Source organism: Anabrus simplex, chromosome 4, assembly GCF_040414725.1.
Source record: "Anabrus simplex isolate iqAnaSimp1 chromosome 4, ASM4041472v1, whole genome shotgun sequence".
Classification (NCBI taxonomy): Eukaryota; Metazoa; Arthropoda; class Insecta; order Orthoptera; family Tettigoniidae; genus Anabrus; species Anabrus simplex.
Window position 1 is genome coordinate 354,826,921 of NC_090268.1, and position 26,353 is coordinate 354,853,273.

At 40.9% G+C, this 26,353-nt stretch overlaps 1 protein-coding gene across 2 annotated transcripts in view; it reads right to left on the reverse strand.

The window, feature by feature from the left end:
- The window catches only part of LOC136872724 (uncharacterized), a 201,091-nt gene that overhangs the window by 16,413 nt on the left and 158,325 nt on the right, over window positions 1–26,353 (reverse strand). The window contains exon 8 of one of the 2 annotated variants that reach the window (XM_068227512.1): window positions 5,337–5,552. In XM_068227512.1, coding sequence (XP_068083613.1) covers window positions 5,352–5,552 — 201 coding nt within the window. In that variant the 3' untranslated portion in view covers window positions 5,337–5,351. Of the gene's footprint in view, window positions 1–2,833; window positions 5,553–26,353 lie in introns of those variants that run through there. The other variant, XM_068227511.1, reaches the window with a different exon arrangement.

Genomic DNA, 26,353 nt, shown 5'->3' on the forward strand with positions numbered 1-26,353 from the left:
CTCAGCGAGACACACTGGAAAGGTTGTGGCCACTTTGTCACTCACTCGGATAACACCATATATATTTTCTGGAAGCGAGGATCTCAGTCGGAATGGTGTCGCTGTAGTGATTCCTAAAATACTAGCCAGTGCTGTCATTGGATATGAGCCTGTCTCTGACAGAATCATCTCCAAGATGAATGCTTCTCCGTGTAGGATCAACTTCATTCAGGTTTATGCTCCTACTGCACTTGCACTGGATGATGAAATCGATGAATTCTACGAGTTGCTGGAACACACCATCAGAAAGATTCCTCAGAAGGAAATATTAGTCATTAAGGGTGATTTTAATGCGAAGATAGGCGAGACTATTGAAGATAATTATTTGGGACATGTGGTTGGAAGGCACGGTCTAGGTGTGAGAAATGAGCGTGGTGAGAGTCTACTGGAGTTTTGTGTTGGCAATAACCTGTCTATCTGCAATACTCTCTTCCAACATCATCCACGGCGTCGATACACATGGATTTCTCCTGGCGACAGGGTTCAAATCAGATCGATTTCATTTTGGTGAGGCAACGATGGCGGACTTCTGTACTGGATTGTAAAACCTATCCTGGAGCAGACTGTGGTAGTGACCACATTATGCTATCCATGAAAATGCGGATCAAACTGAAACTGACCAAGAAGAAGAGAGTGACACAAGTTCGCGTTACTGACAAAAAGGCTCTCCAAGATTTTGGAAAAAGAATAAGGCCAAAACTCCAGCAAGTACAGGAGGAAGGATCAGCCTCCCAAACATGGGATAACCTCAAGTCAATCATTAACTCTTCTCTCCCTGAACCATTTATTCATTCTTCCCAAGCTAAGCACCCCTGGATATCGAACACCACTCTACTGCTGATAGAAGAGCGGAGCACACTGAAGAAACGTGGCATTCAATCCAAGCAAGACGAAGAAGCATACAGTGAACTTTGCTGCAAAATACAGCGCAATTGCAGAACTGACAAGACATGGTATCTCACCAGTATTTGTGATGAAATAGACCAACATCATAGGCTGAATCAAACACGTGATCTTTTAAAAAAAGTCAACAGCATTACCCATGAGTTCAAACCACGCACATGGGTGATTGAAGATGAAGATGGCAACCTTATTACTGATAAGAACAAAGCAATAGAGAGGTGGAAACAATACTGTGAAATGCTGTATTGCAAAGGAAGTAATTCTGCCGAACAGGAAATTTCTTTGAGGTATGAAGAAGAACCTGATATTTTATTAACAGGTGGCTGCCCTTGAAATTACACAAACTAGTCAGCCGAATTAGTTACTCTATTGTCAAAGCTGGTATAGTCTTTAATGAAACATCGTCAAACGCTGGGTTAGCTCAGCGACTTTACTGATTACAAAACTCCCTGCATAACTTGTCCTTGTGAGTTTGTAAGTTTCCCGAGCTCTGATATGAATTTCTACTTATTGCGATATATATGAATTTGCAACTCCTATTGATAAATCTATTATCACAACTGCACATGAGCTTATATTCCGATGTGAAATAAAGGTTTCGATCGCTATCACCGTGGACTTAGCAAAGTTCATCTAAGTGTGCCGTGAATTTAACAACTGAATGTCGACTGATGAGAAAATAACATTGGAGATTCTAAGACATTCTGAGAGTTCTAAGTATCCGGACAGTTCAACACCTACAACACTTCGTAGCAACTTCACAGTTCTATAAAATCCACATCACATTATATCTCGCTAAATATTCGCGACGTCAGAATACACAGCGGCGGTTTAAAATACACTTCAAAGCTTTGCTCTCTGCGGCCCGTGACGTTTGACACGATCTTGACTGAAGACTCGCTTGTAGACTGAGTGTAGACTGACTAGTTGCATTAAAAATGAACTAAGACTGAATGCTCCGCCGGCCTCCACCGCTCATTTTGTAAATTTTGGGGACCACAACGCCTAAGTAACTCTTAGGGAGGGATTGGTGTAGTGATATCGTAACCTCACGTCGATTTTCTAAGTGTCCGCAGGTTAATTAATCATTGAATCATCTCTTGTGACTTCCGAAATCTGTGCGGTTTACGTTCCACAAGATTATAAGAATCGTTCATTATTTTCCTACAACTTACCAAGCGTCACTGGGATTGTTTACACTGATGAATTTTGACACTCTCCACCAAGGGACTCTGTCTTGCGGCCGAATCCATTCTTCACAAACTTACAACGTAGATGCCAATAATGCATTAATTATAAAATAAAATCACTTAACTGCACAGAAAAATCGTTATAAATTAGTCCCAGATTAGAGCACAGTATTTCTCCTTTAATTCTCTTCTCCAGATCGCAAACAACTAAATAATATTTCTGCTACGGCAGGGCGCTTAAAATTTGTAATTTTCTGATTGGCCAAAAACTGCCTACAGCTGTAACGACGTGTTTGAAGAAGGACCCAACCACTTTCAGAAAGGGATATCAGATACTACTCCGTCTCATGGGCTATCTTTGTCTTTTATTAAGGTGTGGCAAATTCCAACGTCCCCTTTCTCATGGGAAAGTTTTGCTGAGGGTGTCCCACTGTCGGCTCATTAACTTATATTGGAGGCGGTTTATTACCCCTGGCCTTCCTGGGACGTGCTTTCAAGCAAGTTGAGGGGGGATGTATCTTCTCTCTGTGAGGTCTCTTTGTTGCAAAGTTGTGAAATATCTCCACTGAATTTGCCATCTGCAGTTTTCATATGTAGAAATTGATAATTTAATTAATTTATTAATCTGGCTATTCACCTTACGGGTGCAATATTTAACAGAAATATAGTGTAGATAAAACAGAAGCAGTATTGAAAAACAAGACAAGTATCTTTATGTCAAGTACAGTTTTCAAAAAAGTTACAAAAAAGGCAGTTAAAAAAGTCAGGTACAGTCTTCATAAATGTCAGGTACAGTGTTCATAAAAAGTTACAGGTGAATTGGATAACCAGGTCAAAACACCAAAAGACTTCACATCCATATTACCTCTAAGATTTCTCTTCCGCATGGAGAGGGAGCAAAAATTTACCACCACTTTAGCTGGTGCTGCCGCACAGGTGGGCTGAAGAAAATGCTTGCTTTGTTCCCGAGTGGCGGGGATACAGTGTGTGGTCAGGCAGCGCAGTGAGTATGGTTAGCGGTAAGCATAGGGAATGAACATTTAGTTCACAAGTGGAATTCTTGTTGTGCGTGCATTCATCCGTACAATGTGTCAGTAGTTCCTCATTTAACACAGTGAGATCCAGCTGCTTGTGTCAATTTCTGTGGGTGGATGCTACAAACTGTCCACGATGGTACTGTCAGTCCTTTTCTTGTAATTACGTCAGACAAAGCTTAATGGGTATGTGAATTCTAAGAATTCAAGGTATTGAGACACTGACAATCCTCATGTAGTGCATGAAATTCCTCTTCACGATCAGCTAGTCTGTGTTTGGTGTAGTATTACTGCACACAGAATAATTGGTCCCATTTTTGTTTGATACAGCTAACACAAAACTTTGTGAAAAACACAATGCAGCCATTTTTTGGAAGGTTGTTGATTGGGGGGGAGCAGTATGCCTGCTTCCAACAGGATAACATCACTGTCCATACAGCTCATCAGACAATACATATATTAGAACACGTGTTCGATGAGTGAATAATTAATCACAGTCTTCGGTGTGCGCTTGTGATTTTTATTAGTGGGGAACTTTAAAACAGAAAGCATAGTCTTGAAGCCCCTGGAGAATGAAATCAGAGGCTGATATATGAAATTTCAAAGGCAGTTATACGAATTCTTCATAATTTTTTTTACACAGATGCAAAGTTACCAACGAGAATGATGAACATCATTTTCAACAGCTGCTTTGATGACAGTCTAGTTTTCAACTTCATTCATTTGAACTCTGAACTAATAATTTAGGCCTACATAACAAAACCAAATGCCCATCCATGCAGTATGAGCTTATTTAACGGCGAGTCTAGCAATACATTCTGGGCAATCTGTTCCCCCGACGTCACCTGCATAGTGCGGTAACTTTTCGCTCCCTCTCCCAGTATTAAAGAAGAACGCTCAGTACAATACGACTTAATTGGAACAAGGTTCTTTGTCAATTTTTTCCATGGTTGGTAACAGTGGACCACAAAGGGTTTAATCTTAGATTGAATTTTAGCTTAACTGCTCTGTGTGGGAATCGTTTTAAGTTAAAAGCCCATTTATTGGCATGTTATACTTCGAGGAATTTTAAGGTTACCTAGCAAGATTTATAATTTGTCTTCAAAGTACTGTATACAGTAGCATTACCGCAATTGTGCAATTGTAGCATTACCGCAGAGTATTTCTAAGAATAGAATAGAGAGAGAGCTATTAAATTTTGTGTCGTGTAGGCACTGCAACTAAAATTATCCGCTGGCACAAAACAGACTGGAAAAAGGGAAACTGTTGTAAGAAACAGAAAACTACACCAACTGATGACTACTTTTTGTCCAGGAGAAGCAAATTAAACCTAAGGCAAAGAATCTGAACTTGACTAATGTTTGTCGCAGACTTCTAGTAGATGAAAACTTCCAAAGAAATGCTTTCAAACAGGAGAAATGCACAGGAAACTTCTCTTGAGGACATGCAGTTATCAGAATTGAAAAAAAAAAAAAGGAGTTTATTTTCACTGATGGTCACTTTGAAATGCAAGAGCAGACGTTTAATGTGTGACCAGCAAAGAAGCCAATAAATTCAGCACATTTGCAAAAGACTATAAAACACCCTGTGAAAATGATACTTTGGAGGCGTTTAATGCATGAAGGTCCAGGACCCCTAGTGCCAGTCGATAATACTAGGAAGGAGAGTTCTTTGTGACCTACAGAAAAGGTTTCCAGATGGTGATGGAACTTTTTTCCAGCAAGACTCAGCTCCTCGTCAGTGATAATATTCTGGTGCTAGAATGGGCAGGGAATTTCCCTGATATTAATCCTATAGACAACATGAGAGCTGTTTGGAAAAAGACTAAAAATATTGACTGTTCCAGAAAAATACGCATGAGAGTGTTTCTATTTGGGGTGTGGTAATTGTGACTATGAATTTAAACATGTGTGTTCAAAGCTTGTGGAATCTATGCCTAATTGTGTAATGCCACTTATAAAACAGAAAGTAGGACATATTATGAAGGATTAAGAAAGATTAAAGGTATGTAATAGATGAATAAGTGCAAAAAAGTTATTGAGGTGTTCCGATTAAATTACACTGGACCCTACCAACTGAGGTTTTGGCAAGTTGCCAGTGATGCATATTGGTGTCCAATAAAAAATCATAAGTATGCAGCAATTAAAAAATGAACATGATCAAGTCATACTGTTAAAATTCAGTTCTAAGAGGCATTTACTGTCGTCTGAGCTTGAGTAGTAACTTTTGTTATGAAAGGAGGTAAAGGAAGCTTAATAGCTCCTATATGAACCATTCCTTGCATCATCTGTAGGACATTGTTTGATTTAAAAACCACGCTAGTCTCCACTTTTGCTTTTTCCATCTTGGGAACTGATTTAATTCCGTGCCATGTCTTCTCATTATCCTGTAAAAACGAAAATCTTTTGTCATTCTTGTATTGTCTTAAATATCTAAGTTCTTTTTCACAGAAACACAATACATTTTATGGGAAGAACATACTGGATAGTTAGAGAGTAATTAAATTTTCCCTACTTAAATCACTCTAGACAGGAAACTATTTATAGCATACATACCAAATTCAGAGTGAATGATTTCCAGATTATGGGCTACAAGACTGCATGGTACACTGATACCCGAAAGACAGGATTTATTAGGAGAACGTTCACATTTTTGCCAATCTGAAGATAAGCATATCAAGACAGGTATTAAGCATACAATGGACATGTTTTGTGCAGCAAGCTGTCTTACATTTTGAGACTCTCCTGGACATAGACAGGCACCATTCTGAGCACGTTTTGTAATGTGATGGATGTTGCATCCACAAAAACTAGGCATACTGTACTACAATACGGCAAGACATTCAAAGTGTTTAGTTGGAATTGCATGTTCATTATTTCTCTTTCCCATGTCCTTGGCAATGTTCCCAATGTGTTTTCTGTTCATGTAATTGCTTGTTTTCCATATAGAGACCATTAAGTAGGGAAAGTTTAAATGTAGCCACCCGGGTACAATACACATAAGGATGTATTTCATAATAATGAACAAACTATTAAAAGATAATTGTCAACATTTTTGTTGCTGAGATTATCAAGCATTATATGTACACGTTCAAGTTAAAATTGTATCTCTGTGAATATAAGCTATCATATGACATCCAGCATGGTCAATGGTTTAATTACTTTATAGCGAAAAAAAAAACACCTTTACCTATGCTTCTGAAATGTGATGTTTGTGTAGAATAGTATATGTGCCTTGGACAGCAAAAAGAACCAATGCGTTCACACTTCAGGAGCTAAAGATTTTAAAACACCCTTCTTCTTGCATCAATGAAATTTTTTTTTTTGCTAGTTGCTTTATGTCGCACCGACACAAATAGGTCTTATGGCGACGATGGGAGAGGGAAGGGCTAGGAGTGGGAAGGAAGCGGCCGTGGCCTTAAGGTACAGCCCCAGCATTTGCCTAGTGTGAAAATGGGAAACCACGGAAAACCATTTTCAGGGCTGCCGACAGTGGGGTTCAAACCTATTATCTCCCGAATACTGGATACTGCATCAATGAAAAGATAATCCTGTTCTTTGGACACATCTAGAGAAGTTCATCATGGAAGGAAAGGTTGGGGCAGTAGACCACAGGCAAGGACTGCAATCAGATAGATGAGGCAAGTGAAGATTAACACCAATATGTCTTTCCAGTGTGTCCTGAGGAAAGATAAGTTCCTTCCAGAATACTGATGTTACAGCACAAATGTGATAAGCAGATACAAAGCCAGTGGGGTCCCAACACTCAGTAAATTAATTAGTGATGATTAACTTGAGGACATTTAGGCATACAAATCCTGTTTTAGGCAGCTTAACCCTTACCACTCGTCTGTCGGGTGAAGCCTGACATTGCAATATTCCCGTTCTGGTCGCATGTCGGGGGAGACCTGACATGACGTTTTATCGCCCACCGCTCATCTGCTGTGTCTTAGCCGACAAAATACACGATGGTATACTGTACTGCCATCTTTAGGTTCCACGTGGAACTTTGTAGAATCCGGATACTATTTGACAGTCGGTCAAAAATCTATTATTTAGATGGCAGTGTAGCTGTCAGCTGTCCACTCACGCACACAAAAGATTGAGCGATAGTAAACAAACATGGTCGCCATGTGCTCTTCTAGTCATATATATGTTGTATATATCAGGCAACACACGAAACCACAGTATTTTCGCACCTCTGCTCCTAATGAATATATCTAATAGCATTTCACGGTGCCTAAAAGTGAACTGACGATCGGTTTGTGTACCGTAACCCAACACGTACCTGATGCTGATGCCTGGCACAATTGTCAACCAACAGATCCAGATTTCAAGAAATCGCCGTTTACAGTGGTTTCAGCTTACAAACTACCGCAAGGTATGAAACCAGAGACTGGATAGACTTTTTCAATTTATTTTTAGTGATAATTTGTACACTGAAGTTATTAACGAAACCAATCGGTATGCGATAACAATAATAAAAATGTCAAATAATTTGTCTTAAATTCCACATATTGCTTTTATTTGCTCCAGTATAGCTTGCTGTACACGTGTATAGCCTAACTACATCATTTAAAAGCAAGTACTATCTCCAAAATCGAGAAAGATGAATACAGGTCATATAAGATAAAAATTTACATTTAAAATACAAGTAGTTGAGAAAACTCAGAGAACTTGAATTCGAGGGATAAGGGTTAATAGACACTATCACAATTTGTATATACTTGTACTAAATAAAAATGTTAATTATCTCCTGTAGCGATGGGACAAATCTAATACTTCGTCAACTCCAGCCACTCATGTTTGGATACATTACCAATTTGAGTTTGGACTCGAGCTGACAAGTCGACCGGGTAGGGCAGGGAGAGCGAGACAATAGCAATATCTCGTGAAAGAAGCATGTAAGGAAACTCGAGTTGACGAGTCAGGCAGGAAGAGCGAGAAGAGATACCAAGGCCATCGTTATGTCTTGTAAAAGAGGTGAGGGAACCCGAGTGCTTTCTGTGTGCGCAGAGTTTACTTGAATCTACCCTGGGTTACACATTCGAGGCATGAAAAGAAAGACAATTGTATTCGTAGTGGTACAGTAATGTATTTTCTACAATAAATCCATACTTGTTAAATTAGCACTGCCTGGCAGCTGAAGAAAACATTAATAAATAAGGAAACAGAATACTGAGCTCTTTTCAAACGTAAACCAAATAATAGTCTCAATCCTTTGTAAAGAAAGCTAACATTGCACTAAAGCTAAAGGAAAAAGGCTTAATAATTTGTAAAAATAAAGTTAATAATGTAACTGGTTTCTTGTTTAGGTTAGGAATCTATCAAAGAACAGAAAGCACTCGGCTGAACTTGGGGCTACTCAGGACATCTCGTATCTTTGCCATCATGTAGCAAATGATGACTCGAATACTTCGTCAACTCAAGTAACTCGTATTAGAAAACTATGCCAACTCGAGTTGGCGACTATCGCTGTCTTGTGAATGAGATGGGATGGAAAAGTAAACAACTATTATTTTTATAAATGAAGGAATACTCGATAGTTGAACTTGAGTTCTCTTCCTAGCATTTATTAAAAATCGATCAGTCAAGAACAGAAAGCACTCGATCTCACTCGGGATGATTTGGGCGAGTTCATGTCTGTGACTCAGGAGCGCGTCAGTGAGTGAGGTCTTATTGCTGTGAAGATAGAATGAAAATACTTTGAAACAACTTATTCTCCAGCTACATTACAGTTTGCTACTGTGTAATTTTCAAGGTTTTCTGGTATAATTTTCTGCATCATTTCAGTCAAAGTATTTCTAAATTGAAAAATGTCCTCTCAACCTCTCAGGATGCGACTGGGAAATACTCAAAAGAGGCCATTTCCACTGGTGACAGCTCTAATGTCATGGCTGAAGAAGTTACACTGAAGATATCATCCAAACAGGTATTAGGCCAAGTGGCCTATTATGGTCTCTATCAGTCTCTTAGCTGGACGTCCAACAGAACAGCTTCCTCTGAGGTGGTATCGTAAGATCTACTTTGGATTTCTACTCTTTCCTCTTCTATTCACACTGAAGTCATAATTTATTTGTTTTACATCTTGCCAACCAGGATTCCTTAGCAGAATCTTCCTGCCACAATGGACAAAGTGTATCAGGATTCAGAATGTTCTATCATATAGAAATATAGCGGTAAAATGGAATTTTTAACTTATGGAGGTCCAAACAAATGAGATCTCAGAATGTGTACAGATCCATGTATGGTGGTGGTAACTATTCTTTCAATGCTGTTCATAGGCAACCATAACTTCTTACAGAATTCTATGAACAAGGCAGGTATTGTGCCATGAGCACCAGCTATTAGACTGAATCTTTTCAGTCTCTTTAATTAGTGATCTGCCTTGAATTATCAAGGTTTTTGGTGCTTAAAATGCTGCAGGTTATATATTTATTGAATGAACCAACGATTTCTTCAATTATGGGTTGCCACAACAGGATTTGTAATGCCTGAATGTCCTCACAATGATCATCACTAATTTACACTGATCAGCCAGAACATTATGACCACCCACCTAACAGCTGGTATGTCCACCTTTGGCACGGATAACAGTAGTGATGCTTCTTAGCATGGAAGCAATGCCACCTTGGTAGGTCGCTGGAGTGAGCTGGCACCACATCTGCACACACAAGTCACCTAATTCCCGTAGATTCCAGGGAGGGGGGTGATGAGCACTGACACCACGTTCAATCACATTTCGGATGGGTTCAATCGGGTTAAGATCTGGCGAGTTGGGGGGCCAGCACATCAATTGCAACTCGCCACTGTGTTCCTCGAACCACTTCATCACACTCCTGGCCTTGTGGCATGGCACATTATCCTGCTGAAAAATGCCACGGCTCTTGGGAAACATGATCATCATGAAGGGGTGTACGTGGCCTGCAACCAGTGTATGATACTTCTTGGCCATCATGGTGCCTTGCACAAACTCCAATGGACCCACGGATGCCCACGAGAATGTTCAACATAGCATAACTGAGCCGCCGCCACCTTGTCTCTGTCCTGCAGTACAGGTGTTAAGGAGCTATTCCCCTGGACGATGACTGATTCGCACCCTCCCGTCGGCATGATGAAAAAGGTATCGGGATTCATCAGACCATGCAACGCCCTGCCACTGTGCCAACATCCAGCGACTATGGTCACGTGCCCATTTCAGTCGTAGTTGCCGATGTCGGGGTGTTAACATTGGCACATGCATGAGTCGTCGGCTATGGAGGTCCATCCTTAGGAGTGTAGGGTGCACTGTGTGTTCAGACCACTTGCACTCTGCCCAGCATTAAAGTTTGATGTTAGTTCTGCCACAGTTCGCCGCCTGTCCTGTTTATCAGTCTGCCCAGCCTACGACGTCTGACATCTGTAATGAGGGGTGGCCGCCCAACCCCTAGATGTTTGAAAGTGGTTTCGCCACTTGCTGAAGACACTCACCACAGCACTCCTCGAAGGTCCGACAAGTCGTTCAGTTTCCGAAATGCTCGTGCCGAGCCTCCAAGCCATCACAATCTGCCCTCAGTCAAACTCAGATCGCGCACCTTCCCCATTCTACACACGGACAGCATGCTCACTGATACATGCACCGTGCGTGTCTGACAAGCAGTCATTCCTCGTCAGGTGACTCTGTTATTGCCTGGACGGGTTTATATGGATGTTCTGGCTGATCAGTGTATTTACTGAGTGTCAGGATCTGACTGGTTTTGTATCTGCTTATCACATTTGTACTGTAACATCACCATTATGGAAGGAACTTGTCTTTCCTCAGGACACACTGGAAAGACAAATTGGTGATAATCTTCACTTGCCTCGTCTATCTAATTGCAGTCCTTGCCTGGGGTCAACTGCCCCAAACTTTCCTTCCATGATGAACTTCTCTAGATTTTCTCCAAGTCTTCTCACAATGTGCCCAAAGAATAGGATTATTTTTTCATTGATGCAAGAAGGTGTTTTAAAATCTTTAGCTCCTGAAGTGTGAATGCATTGGTTCTTTTTGCTGTCCAAGGCACATGTACCATCCTACACCAACACCACATTTCAGAAGCACAGGTACGGATGGTGGTGGGTTTTTTTGGGGTCACAAACCCTTGTGGGTCCATTCTCACAGCCATATGGGAAAACAGAATACAAGGGTTTTAACGTGACTCATTTTTGTATTATGAGTTATTCCTCTATAAAGTTTGTCACATGAGGTCCATTTAAGTAATTAAATCATAGGACATCTCCATTGCCAATCACTGGTAGCAGCACTCTGGCCTGCAGCAATAATAGGATAGATGGCTTATATAAAAAAACTTGCCACTTTATATGAAACACAATCATTTCCTAACACTCCTGAAAAAGAAAATACGATGCAGCAGCATGGTCAACGCAGGAAGTTGCCGTTTGCTTGGCAGTTGCAACGATCATAAATGGCCTGTTATTCTCTGCTGATCAATGAGATACTGTATACTGGCGTTTACTCAGTTTTCGACTGACCCAGTAGGTTTTCATTAGCTCACTGTGTCAAGCACTGCGTTCATCCGACTACTATGCACCAGTTGTCCACCTCACATTCTAGAAAATCCCAAAACTAATGATGCTTGTTCTGAAAAGGTCTCATTTGTGTGCGTCATCTTGTCATAGGCACATTTCTTTGAGGTCTTTCTTGACGTTAACATACCGGGGAAATGTAGTTTTTGGTTTTGAGTCAAAATTGTAAAAATGCGTTCTGTCTTATCCGTCATAGGTGACCGTAGAAACAAACTCTGCGTTTGTGCATTGTGTCAGTGACCTTCTCAACTGTCGGATTTTTTATTATGGACACTCGAGTTTAGGCTTTAATTACAAACGAATCAATAGGCATATTGCAAAGCAAGTCATACCAATATTTTTCTTGTTTAATTCTACATTAGCTTCTTTAAGGCACATTGTTTTTGACGTTCATTAAATATTTTTTATTTGTGGTTGTAATAAAAATTGCCCACATTTTTGGCTTCTTCTGTAGGAAGCGCTCACTTAGGAAAACTACTTGTCTGATGGTAATGAAATTTTTATATGTTATAACCACATGTATTTGTAGTGTAATATTCAGTTACAATTTTCTTTAACCACCCCGAAAAAAGTTCTTATCTTTCGAAAGCAACTCTTTCTCAGCCCAGGATAGACGTACAACAGCAAACTTGGGCTTGTTTTGAAGCACTCAGTCATGGTTATCAGAAACTACAACAACAGTAACCGTACAATGAGGTACCGAATTTATGAACAGTAATATTGAAGGGAGGTTTTGTGTACGCTGGACTGTGCGATTAACAGCAGGCCGGCGGGTGAAATTGGGAGCAGTGTTGCCGCGTTCAGTAGTAATCACGCGCGCAACAAACACAGCTTTTCGTTTACTTTCAACTTGCAATGATGTTGAGTGCTATTTGTTTCTTTCATTGTGAGGGGGAAAATGTAGGGGACAAGAAGTTCCCTGTGTACCAGAAGGTGGCAGATTGCCTTGGATTATCGCTGTCGTCAGTGAAGATAGTAAGAGCCGCTTCAAAGGAGAATGATGGAAATACGTCATCCAGGTCAAGAAAGGAGTAGTGTGCGAGACCGATGCGTCCGAAAATCCATCTTGATGATTTTACTTTGTGCACAATACGAAGAAATATGCACGATTTTTATATGAATAAGATATTTCCCACAATTAAAAGCCTCCGTATGAAACTGTTAGAAAATATGGCGGATTTTTCTGATATGTCAATTTGTACACTTTTGAAAGTAGTTCAAAGCTTGGGATTCAGATTCAAAAAAATAAAAAGGTAACCAGTGCCAACTGAATCTCTGACAGTTGCTGCATCCTGACATACCAACCTTAGACGAATTAGAGACTTAAGAGCACAGGGCTACAAGATGATCTTTATAGACGAGACCTGGTGTGGACAGAACCATACTGTTAAATATGGGTGGCAAGAAAACGTGGTTGAAGCTTTAGAAAACAACTTTGACAACTATAATCTGTACAGAGGGTACATTCAGCAAATTTATGGATGGCGTGGAGGGTTCAAAACACCGCCTGGAGCTGGGAAACGCATCATAATTTTTAACACCGGAAGTGAAGGAGGATTTTTGACGGTGCAGAACTTCGTTTTATTGGCAAGAACGGAAGTGATGATTACCGCAATGAGATGAACTCGACTCATTGTGAAGAATGGTTCACAAAAGTCCTGAGTTTATTGCCTTAAAGGTCGGCTGTTGTTATAGATCAAGCTCCATATCATACGATGGTCGATCCTTCATCTAAAAAACCGAACATGTCATGGCTGAAACCTGAAATTATATCTTGGATAACATCAAAGAACATCCAGGAGATAGTGGGTTTGAACCCCACTGTCGGCAGCCCTGAAAATGGTTTTCCGTGGTTTCCCATTTTCACACCAGGCAAATGCTGAGGATGTACCTTAATTAAGCCCACGGTCGCTTCCTTCCCATTCGTAGGCCTTTCCTGTCCCATAGTCGCCGTAAGATCTACTGTGTTGGTGCGACGTAAAGCAATTAACAAAACAAAAAACATCAAAGAATATTTCACTATCACCTGGGGTTGACGATTATAACAAATTAAATAAATCAAAGCTGATTGTCCTTACCAGGGCTTATTTTCTACTACTATGCTAGTTGCTTTACGTCACACTGACACAGATAGTATTTATGGCGACGATGGGACAGGAACGGCCTAGGCATGGGAAGGAAGCGGCCGTGGCCTTAAGGTACAGCCCCAGCATTTGCCTGGTGTGAAAATGGGAAACCACGGAAAACCATCTTTAGGGCTGCCAACAGTGGGATTCGAACCCACTATCTCCCGGATGCGAGCTCACAGCTGACTAAACGACTTCGACCAGATGTACAGATTGTTTGGTTACCAGTGGCCCATTGCAAGCTTAATCCAATCAAGCTCATTTGGGCTTACGTAAAAGGGAAAGTAGCAAAAACAAATATGGCTAACACATTAGAAAACGGTAGAGGTACGGAAGCAATTAACGCTTTATGCCGAGAAGCCTTACGTACCGTGACTCCTGAACTCTGGAAAAAATATATTAAACACACTAAGGAAATTGAAGACCTCTACTGGGAAAAAGACGGACTGTCTGAAAATGTCCTTTATTTCGAGCCAGTCATAATCAACATGAATGACAGCAGCACAGATTCATCGGAACACAGTGATTTTTCAGACGAAAAAAATTGATAGAATTAAATATTGTAAATATATGTAAATAATAATGCAAATAACTCTTGTAAAAATTGTACAGTATGATATTTCTAAATTAGGAAGTCAACCATTTTTAAACCTGCCATTGAAGGTCCAAAGCCCTTATGAGAAAAGGCGATGGGAAGTGGAATTTATAAGAGGAAACTATACTAAAGGTTGAAAGTAAACAAAAAGCTGTGTTCGTCGCGCGTGATTACTACTGAACGCGGCAACACTGCGTCCGATTTCACCAGCCGGCCTGCTGTTAATCGCACAGTCCGGCGTACAAAAACCTCCTTTCAATATTACTCTTCATAAATTCGGTACCACACTGTACGGTTACAGTTGTAGTAGTTTCTGATAACCATAACTGAGTGCTTCAAAACAAGCCCAAGTTTGCTGCTGTACATCTGTCCTGGGCTGAGAAAGAGTTGCTTTAGAGAAATGATAAAAACTTTTTCTGGGATGGTTGAAAAAAAATGTACTTTGAGTATAACACCACAAATACATGTGGTTATAACATATAAAAATTTCATTACCATCAGACACGTAGTTTTCCTTGTATATATTCCAAAGTGAGCGCTTCCTAGAGAAGAAGCCAAAAACCCGGGCAATTTTTAATACAACTACAAATAAAAAATATTTAATGAACGTCAAAAACAATGTGTCTTATATAAGCTAATGTAGAATTAAACAAGGAAAATATTGATATAACTCGCATTGCAATAGGCCTAAACTCGAGTGTCCATAATAAAAAATACGACAGAGCATATTTCTTGCCTGGATTTTCTTGTGTACATTCCGTTTTTCTAGTTTGGGCCAAGAATGTAGCAGAAAATCTTTCTCTCACTTTTTGCTCTAATTTAGCGAGCGCACATTTTCTGAGAGAGGATAAGGCATTCTGATGCATAGAGAGATACTGGCTTGACAACAGTGTTATAATGATAAATTTTGGTATTTAGAGAAAAGCACCTTAGGTTATATATGTTTCGGGTGGTCTGGAAAGCTACCTCAATTTTTTTATGTTCTGTATCTAGTACGTTTGAGAAAAAAATAAAAAAAAATAAAAAAATTAAAACAGGCATTATAGGAAGAGAGGGACAACTCTCAAGCTGCTGGTCACAATGATGAGATGCTTTGGTATATGGAATGAAACATTCATTGACTGGGGCCTTCGCACACTGAAAACGTCAATACCCATATTATGACGTCACTTCTATTCCACCAGGTAGAAACCCATCAATAGTCAAAATGTTTCATATGCATTTTATCTTTAAGAGCATTAGCTGCATATTCTTGTACCAAGTCATTCATTTATTTATTTATTTATTTATTTATTTATTTATTTTTCCTTCAGTTTTGGATCACTGTCAATAGGAACTTTATTGGTATTCTTTGGCATTTTCAGAAACTTCAAGAGTTTGAGGAAAAACAACTAAATTACAAGAAAATCAAAAACAATAGCATACGTATCACAAAAAAGGCATCCATCGCCTTTCAAATACCCACTATTATCACCGACACAAGCTCTCAGTCTTTCTGGCTAATCATGTACATACATACATTATCATTATAGACTGTTATGCCTTTCAGCGTTCAGTCTGCAAGCCTCTGAGAATTCACTAAACATCGCCACAATCCTCGATTTTGCAACTAGTGTTGTGGCCTCATTTAGTTCTATACCTCTTATCTTTAAATCGTTAGAAACCGAGTCTAACCATCATCGTCTTGGCCTCCCTCTACTTCTCTTACCCTCCATAACAGAGTCCATTATTCTCCTAGGTAACCTATCCTCCTCCATTCGCCTCACACGACCCCACCACCGAAGCCGGTTTATGCGTACAGCTTCATCCATCGAGTTCATTCCTAAATTAGCCTTTATGTCCTCATTCCGAGTACCCTCCTGCCATTGTTCCTACCTGTTTGTACCAACAATCATTCTTGCTACTTTCATGTCTGTTACTTCTAACTTATGAATAAGATATCCTGAGTCCACCCAGCTTTCGCTCCCGTAAAGCAAAGTTGGTCTGAAAACAGACCGATTTAAAGATAGTTTCGTCTGGGAGCTGACTTCCTTCTTACAGAATACTGCTGATCGCAACTGCGAGCTCACTGCATTAGCTTTACTACACCTTGATTCAATCTCGCTTACTATATTACCATCCTGGGAGAACACACACCCTAAATACTTGAAATTATCAACCTGTTCTAGCTTTGTATCACCAATCTGACATTCAATTCTGTTGAATTTCTTACCTACTGACATCAATTTATTCTTCGAGAGGCTAATTTTCATACCATACTCATTGCACCTATTTTCAAGTTCCAAGATATTAGACTGCAGGCTTTCGGGACAGTCTGCCATTAAGACCAAGTCGTCAGCATAGGCCAAACTGCTTACTACATTTCCACCTAACTGAATCCCTCCCTGCCATTTTATACCTTTCAGCAGATGATCCATGTAAACTACGAACAGCAAAGGTGAAAGATTACAACCTTGTCTAACTCCTGTAAGTACCCTGAACCAAGAACTCATTCTACCATCAATTCTCACTGAAGCCCAATTGTAAACATAAATGCCTTTGATTGATTTTAATAATCTACCTTTAATTCCATAGTCCCCCAGTATGGCGAACATCTTTTCCCTCGGTACCCTGTCATATGCTTTCTCTAGATCTACGAAACATAAACACAATTTCCTATTCCTCTTGTAGCATTTTTCAATTACCTGGCGCATACTGAAAATCTGATCCTGACAGCCTCTCTGTGGTTTGAAACCACACTGGTTTTCATCCAACTTCCTCTCAACGACTGATCGCACCCTCCCTTCCAAGATGCCAGTGAATACTTTGCCTGGTATACTAATCAATGAGATACCTCGATAGTTGTTGCAATCCTTCCTGTTCCCTTGCTTATAGATAGGTGAAATTACTGCTTTTGTCGAATCTGAAGGTACCTTACCAACACTCCACGCTAATTTTACTACTCTATGAAGCCATTTCATCCCAGCCTTCCCACTATACTTAACCATTTCAGGTCTAATTTCATCTATTCCCGCTGCCTTATGACAATGGAGTTTATTTACTATCCTTTCCACTTCCTCAAGCATAATTTCACCAACATCATTTTCCTCCTCCCCATGAGCTTGGCTATTTGCAACACCACCCGGATGATTTTCTTTTACATTGAGAAGATGTTCAAAATATTCCCTCCACCTCTCCAGTGATTCCCTGGGATCTATTATGAGTTCACCTGAATTACTCAAAACACTGTTCATTTCCTTTTTCCCTCCCTTCCTAAGATTCTTTATTACTGTCCAGAATGGTTTCCTACCGGGCGAGTTGGCCGTGCGCGTAGAGGCGCGCGGCTGTGAGCTTGCATCCGGGAGATAGTAGGTTCGAATCCCACTATCGGCAGCCCTGAAGATGGTTTTCCGTGGTTTCCCATTTTCACACCAGGCAAATGCTGGGGCTGTACCTTAATTAAGGCCACGGCCGCTTCCTTCCAACTTCTAGGCCTTTCCTATCCCATCGTCGCCATAAGACCTATCTGTGTCGGTGCAACGTAAAGCTCCTAGCAAAAAAAAAGAAAGGTTTCCCAGCTGCTTGACCTAGCCTTTCCAGGTTATTACCAAAATCTTCCCATGACTTCTTTTTGGATTCAACAACTATTTGTTTCGCTCTGTTTCTTTCATCTACGTACAAATCCCTGTCTGCCTCGGCCCTTGTTTGGAGCCATTTCTGATAAGCCTTCTTTTTACGTTTACAGGCTGCTCTCATCATCATCATCATCATCATCTGTTTACCCTCCAGGTTCGGTTTTTCCCTCGGACTTAGCGAGGGATCCCACCTCTACCGCCTCAAGGGCAGTGTCCTGGAGCTTCAGACTCTTGGTCGTGGGATACAACTGGGGAATATGACCAGTACCTCGCCCAGGCGGCCTCACCTGCTATGCTGAACAGGGGCCTTGTGGAGGGATGGGAAGATTGGAAGGGATAGGCAAGGAACAGGGAAGGAAGCGGCCGTGGCCTTATGTTAGGTACCATCCCGGCATTCGCCTGGAGGAGAAGTGGGAAACCACGGAAAACCACTTCCAGGATGGCTGAGGTGGGAATCGAACCCACCTCTACTCAGTTGACCTCCTGAGGCTGAGTGGACCCCGTTCCAGCCCTCGTACCACTTTTTAAATTTCGTGGCAGAGCCGGGAATCGAACCCGGACCTCCGGGGGTGGCAGCTAATCACGCTAACCACTACACCACAGAGGCGGACACAGGCTGCTCTCACTTCATCATTCCACCAAGATGTTCGCCTTTTCCCATCTTTACACACAGTTGTTCCTAGGCATTCCCTTGCTGTTTCTACTACAGCATCCCTGTATGCCACCCATTCACTTTCTATATCCTGAACCTGCTTACTGTCTACTGTTCGAAACTTCTCACTAATCATATCCATGTACTTCTAATTTCCTCGTCCTGGAGATTTTCTACTCTTATTCGTTTGCAGACAGATTTCACTTTCTCTACCCTAGGCCTAGAGATACTTAGTTCACTACAGATCAGGTAGTGGTCTGTATCATCGAAAAATCCGCAAAAAACTCGTACATTCCTAACAGATTTCCTGAATTCAAAGTCCGTTAAGATATAGTCTATTATGGATCTGGTGCCCCTAGCCTCCCACGTGTAGCGGTGAATAGCCTTATGCTTGAAGAATGTATTCGTAACAGCTAAACCCATACTAGCACAAAAGTCCAGCAAACTCTTCCCATTCCCATTAGCTTCCATATCTTCCCCACATTTACCAATCACCCTTTTGTATCCTTCAGTTCTATTCCCAACTCTCGCATTGAAATCGCCCATTAGCACTATTCTATCCTTGCTGTTCACCCTGACCACGATGTCACTCAATGCTTCATAAAACTTGTCAACTTCATCCTCATCTGCACCCTCACATGGTGAATACACGGACATAATTCTTGTCCTAATTCCTCTCACTGACAAATCTACCCACATCATTCGCTCATTTACGTGCCTAACAGAAACTATGTTGTGTGCAATGGTATTCCTGATAAAGAGCCCTACCCCAGACTCTGCCCTTCCCTTTCTAACACCCGTCAAGTACACTTTATAATCTCCTATCTCTTCCTCATTATCTCCCCTTACCCGAATATCACTTACTCCTAGCACATCCAGATGCATCCTCTTTGCTGACTCAGCCAGTTCTACCTTCTTTCTTCCATAAGCCCCATTAATATTGATAGCTCCCCATAGAATTCCATTTCGTTCGCCAAGTATTGTAACTTAAAAGCTTTTCAGTATAATACATAATAATGTTATTTGCTTTACGCCTCACTCCACTTTTACGGTTTTCAGAGGTGCCGGAATTTTGTTCCGCAGGAGTTCTTTTACACGCCAGTAAATCCACCAACACGAGGCTGACGTATTTGAGCACCTTCAAATACCACTGAACTGAGCCAGGATCGTACCTGCCAAGTTGGGGTCAGCATGTCAGCGTCTGTGCCTCTCAGCCTGACGCTTTTCAATATGTCGACCACACATGTTCAATGTATTACTCTATAACATACCTGTAAAAAACACACTATTAACCATTCGACGTACTTTGACGGATCTCTCCATCCTGGCTCTCGACCGCACTCCGGTACAAAGACGATCTCTCCGCCTGCATGTAATGTTTATTTCCGGATCCGCTCCAAGCTGGTTTCCTTTTTGAAAGGATTTGATATTAGTAAGGTAACCTCTTGACAGATGGAAGCACTGTTTCATTCCATTGATGCATTCAATAAATATTTCTTTGCAGTTATTCCATGGAAATAAGACCTTGTATCTATCTAAGCAACCTCATTGTAGGCAAAATCATGGCTGCCTCCAACTTGAGTGATGAAGTGATTATAAGGGAATTTTTAGAAGAGAGTGACATTGATATAGAAATAAGCGAAGAAGAATTTAGTGGGAGAGAAAGCAGTTCGTGTGATAGTGACGTGAGCGCTGGCAGGGGTGAACAAAGTACTGTTTTGCTGTCAAATGTGTCACTGAATTTTAGGCCTACATCCAATGCCACACCAACGGCTTCTAATCATATTTTACGTGATAGGGAATGGAACTGGGAGCACGTAAGTAATACTCCAGAGTTTCATGCATTGCAACTGGTGAATGAATTTTTTACAGCAGACTTTCGGGAACATCTAACCAAAGAGACAAATGCTTATGCAAGTATATGTCTTGTATCAGCTCCTGAGGATATAAATAGGGTAATGTCATATGAAAAGGAACGCTGGTTTCCTGTATATGTGGATGAAATGAAGGTCCATTTTGCTCTGTGTACCGTAACATCACAAAAAACAAGAAGCTCTCACACCAAGACAATTGGTCTAAGCACAGGGTTATGGAGACTCCAATTTTTGCAGGAACCATGCCTTCCAAGAGGTTCAAATCTATAAATAAATTCCTCTACTTATCTAGTGATGCCCGTGAAACTGCTGGTGATAAACTTAGGAAAGTAAAGCCTGTGCTTGATTTACTTTTAGATAGATTTCAAAAGGTCTACTGTATGTGCTTGGAGAAAAAGTGTCTATAGATGAAAGTCTGGTGAAATTCATGGGTAGGCTTTCATACATACAATATAACCCATCAAAGAGAGCCAGGTTTGGCATCAAAATATGCAAGATGTGTGCATCTGATAACGGGTACTGTTGGAATTTCAGAATTTATACTGGGAAGGAGAACGGCAGTGAAGTACCTACAGTGGGATTACTTTCAAGTGAAAAAGTAGTTATGGAAATGTGTATAGAGCTTTTGGGTTGCTGGAGAACACTGTACACGGACAACTGGTACAGTTCACCAACATTATTCAGAAATCTACTGGATAATAAGACTTATGCTGTTGATACGAGACCAAATAGGAAGTTCATGTCCAAGGAACTCAGCAGCACAAAGCAGAGAAAGGGGGCACTAACCTTCATTTTCAGTAATGGGGTTTTGGCTGTGAAATGGGTAGACAAGAAGGTGGTGCACATGCTCTCTACACAACATAGCAGGCCAGATTACCCTGAAGTGGTGAAGTATGATGGCAAGTAGTTCAGACCCAATCTTGTTGTTGACTACAACTGTGGAATGGGTGGCGTTGATTCTCATGACCAGAGATTCGCATCATTCCCCTTGATGAGGAAGTATGTAAAAGGATACCAAAAAATATACTTCTACATACTAGACATGACACTTCTGAATTCCAACATCATCCATCACCTCCTCAACCCTGACAAGAAGTGAGTAGGCTTTACCAGCTTCCGGATCCCTCCTACACTGTTCTTTTTGGTATAATCTACTACCTCATCTAACCCTCTTTGAAAACCCCTTGTCAATGCTAGAATCAATGAATTATCTGCGAATAACAAACCCGGCACTTCCCTCTTCCTTATCCATGGACATTGCCATCTCTCCCCTCCATAGCTGTCTAATATCTTATTTAAAAAATAATATAAATAATATCGGGGATAGCTTACATCCTTGTTTCACACCTATCTTCGACTCAATACAATTACTCAACCCTCCTCCCTTGTAATCTGATAATCACAAATACCTTCTCATACATTATTTCAATTGCCCCTCTCAGTTTCTTCAATAACCCTATCTCCCTTAATCACATGAATAGCGCATCTCTGCTCACTGTATCAAAAGCTTTTTCTAAATCAACCACCGCTACGTATTATTTGAGCCCTGCAATCCTCACATATTTCGTAATTAATGGGTCCAGTATACACACATTATCAACCGTATTTCTTTCTTTCCTAAATCCGTTCTAAAACTCTGATATCCTTGACACGGCATTTAGGAATGTTATCCCTCTATAAGTATTCGGATCGCTTCTAACTCCTCTATTCTTATAAATTGGGCATAATACCGCCTTTCTCCATTCACTCGGATATTTAGCAGTTTCAAACAATCTGTTAAAGAATTTTACCATCCCCCTCAACATCACTTCGTTGGCTCCTACTTTCCTCCACACACTGTTGGTAATGCCATTCACACCCCCCACTGCCTTGGGTCTTGCATTACTTAATACCCTAATTACTTCCTGCCCTGTTATCTCCTCATCTAATATCTGATTTCCTACTTCTAATTTTCTTCCTATAAATGTTTTCCCGATTTCTCTATACCAGTTATCTTCCCCTCCCAAAAATCTCTTTAAATATTCCACCCACTTTTCCTCCCTTATACTTACCCCCTTCTGCAGTCTAGCCTGAGCAAGCGGAGAGTGAGAACATGCTGCGTAGTGCGTGCCATGAAGCATGGGGGGAGTCGAGCAGTATCGGGCCGCGATTGGGAGGTGGCAGTGGAGGCTGGGGAAGAATGCAAAGAACTGTTTAGAGAAGAAGGAAGATCTTGGAAAGATGGGAGAGGTGGTTTTGGTGGTGGCGGTGTTAGCTGTGCTTCTGGTCATTGGGGGTGGGGGTGGAATTGAACCCTGGCCCAAGTACCAGTGGCAAATTCAGCTGGGAAGACTTGGAGGTGATTAAGGAGATTGTGAAAGAGGTGATAAAAGAAACCTGCCCATGGGATCAAGGAAATTATGAGAGAACAATCGAAGGAGATTCGGAATGTGAGGCAAAGGCTTCCAGAAAAGGTTGATGAAAGTATGACCAAAACGTGTAGCAATGAGAAAGAATTAAGGCAGCTAAGATTAAAAGGAAAAATCTAGAAGAGGAGGTGCTAAAGTTGAAGAAAGAAGCGGAAGTTAGCAATCAGGAGAGGATGAAGAAATGTATATTTTTGTACGGTGTTCAGGAAGATACGAAAGAAAACAAGGTGGACGTAATATGCAAAGTGGTTGAGGTTATACAGAAGAAGATGAAAATAAATTTTGGTGAAGTGGACATAGATGATGTAGAAAGAGTGGGTAAAGCGAAAGGCCGTAGACCAATCAGTCTAGAAATGGCAGAAATAGTGTTAAGGAACGCTAGCAATTTACAAGGGCACAACATTTGGGTAAGGAGAGATATGGGTAGAGAAGGAAATGAGAATCTGAAAACTATGAAGAGGCATTTAGGGAGGGCCAGACGCCAGGGACTGAAAGCTCACATAAGGGGGCAACAGCTGGTGGTTTCAAATGGAAGATGGGTTCGAGTGTGGCCTGTGTCAAAACTGTAAGCTACGAACGAGAATGCCAAGAGGGAGGAGGACGTGATGAAGAGACAAGGTGGAAGGAAAGAGGCAGAGCGAGTGGTGGAAACAGTGGAGGTAAGAAAGGAGAGCAACATAGGGAAAAGTGGACAGAATAGTGCGGAAACAGAAATGAGGATCCGAGAAGTGCTGGGTGAGGGGCTATCTCAAGAAATTTCAAGTGCAGAGTGCAGTGGACAAGTGAATATTGCAGGTGGTGGTTCGAGAGACGAACAGAAAGGAAGAGAAAGTATGAGTAAAGGGAGAAGTATGAGTCTAAAGGACTTGTGGGGTAAAAGGAATAAAGGTTCTGAGGAAAAAGAGAGGGTCAAAAAATGTTAAGAAAAGATGGAATAGAGTTAGAAAGTGAGAGGGCTATGGTAACGAGAAGCAAGATTAAGTGAGGAAATGTAGAGGGGGGGGAATAAGTTACAGCAAAACTGGAAGATAGGGTTTGTCAATATTGAGGGGCTATAAGGTAAATAAAGTAATAAAAAGGTTAAAGAAGTAGTGGAAAGCTTCGACTCTTAGAGATGTGGCTTGAAATAGGAAATTAGTATTTTAAGAGGGAAGTTTGAAGACGACGGTATGTTGCCATTTGGGGATTGGAACACGAGGATAGGGGTGCAGAGTCCAGTGTATAGTAAAGAAGACGGGAGAGTAATGAGGAAAAGTAGAAGAAATTAAAATACGGTAATAAATAACTATGGACACAAACTTTTAGAAATGTGTGCAGTGGGAAACTTAAATATTCTGAACGGGTGGCACGAGGTTGACAGGAATGGGAAGCTGACGCAAGTTACAGCGCAGGGAGGAAGTGTAATTAATATAGTAATCAGCTCAGAAGAAATGTTAAGAGGAAATCATAAGGATGGAGGTAGGAGACTGGGTTCAATCACATCACTTTACGGTATGGTTGTTGATAGAAAGCAGGGCAGGGGAAGATAAGGAGAGAGAGATAAAGAAGGGTGAAGAAATGGGGAGAGGGTGCGTTAAATATAAATGGTCGGAGAAAGCAAAGCGGGAATTGGATTCCATAATAAAAATGATCATGGCAATGTACAAGGAATGTTGTTGCGTGCAAACATAAGTTGGCAGGACAAGTTGGTTCAAAATAACTACTGGGCTGAGACAGGGAAGTGTTCTATCACCAATCCTGTTTACAATAGTAATGGCTGACATCATGAGAACAGAAAAAGCAGCATATGGAGGAAGAGAAATGAACATATTATTTGCAGATGATATTGTGATTTGGGGAGAAGACGACAGGAAGGTTTAAGAACAGCTGAATGTGGTGAATGGGAAGATCGAAGAATGTGGATTGAAAATAAGTGTAGAAAAGAGTAAAAGAAGGGAAAGGTCAGATTAGACTTGCAGACAAGCCCCTGGAAGTAGTGGAAACATTCAAATACATGGGGAGTGAATTAATGGAGAATGCTCAACTGGGTGCTGAGATTAGTAAGCTGGAAGTTGTTTCTATCATAGTGTAAGAAACATGTTATGGGACAAAGATGTGCCATTGGAAGCAAAGTATTACGTACCCATAACAACTTATGGAGCAGAAACCTGGACAATGACAAAGAAAGATGAGAGTTGAATACAGGCATCCGAAATGAAGTTCTTGAGAAGTATGATACAGAAGAGTAGAAGAGACAAAATAAGGAATGAGAATATCCGGGAAGAAATTAGTGTGAAAAAATGAATGATAGAATAGAGAGGAGCCGATTAAGATGGTTTGGGCACGTAAAGCGAATGAGTGATGAAAGAATGCCAAAAAAGGTGATGGAAATGAAAATGCAAGGAAGGAGAGGCCGTGGACGACTACGATTGAGTTGGAAGGATACAATCCAACACAATATTATAGAAAGAAACCTGGACTGGGACACAGTGTTGGAGGAGGAGTGGTGGAAGGACCGAAGAAAGCGGAGAGGAACCATATTTTCCCCTACCCGGCTACAGCTGGACAAAGGGAAATGATGATGATGAATAAAAGAGGAGTTAAATTTAGTAATGTATGGTTGGGGGTTGCATTGGAGGAAAACAACATAGATAGAGCAATGGAATTGATTACATACCCAATCAAAAGGGTAGGTCAGATAGAGTCAGGAGTAGAAGGAAGAGAGAGGAGGAAGGATGGTACACTAAGGATTGTGAGGAATTATGAAGAAGGGTTATGGGTGCGTTAAAATAGCATGTACAGCATAGTAACTTTTCATTATTTCCATTACGAATAAGGCGTAAATGTAACGTGACAGCACACTGACCAGCGCTTGAAATTTATTAACATTTCCAAGTTCCTTTATTTAGTTTGAGGAAGGTTACGCGCTTCCAAATCTGTAAACATAAATATTTAGAGATATGAAATCTTTGTCATATTAAATCTTTACAGCAGAAATTCCGTATGGTAACATACGATATACTGACTCACTTCCGCAGGTATCGAGTTTAAAGCTTAACACATATTATAACAGCAGCAGAAGTAAGTTCATGTTTGAAACCATGCATAGATAGTCCTGGAAAACCTACAACCTGTTTTCGAGTCTTTGACAGGGTCAGGGATGTAATGAATGAACCATATATAGGCTATTATTACAATGGGGTCGCCACTCCCAAAGTGATTTATTAATGACTGATAAATGCTATGAAATGATAATGGAGAGTGTTGCTGGAATGAAAGATGACAGGGAAAACCGGAATACCCGGAGGAAAATCTGTCCCGTCTCCGCTTTAACCAGCACAAATCTCACATGGAGTGACCGGGATTTCAACCACG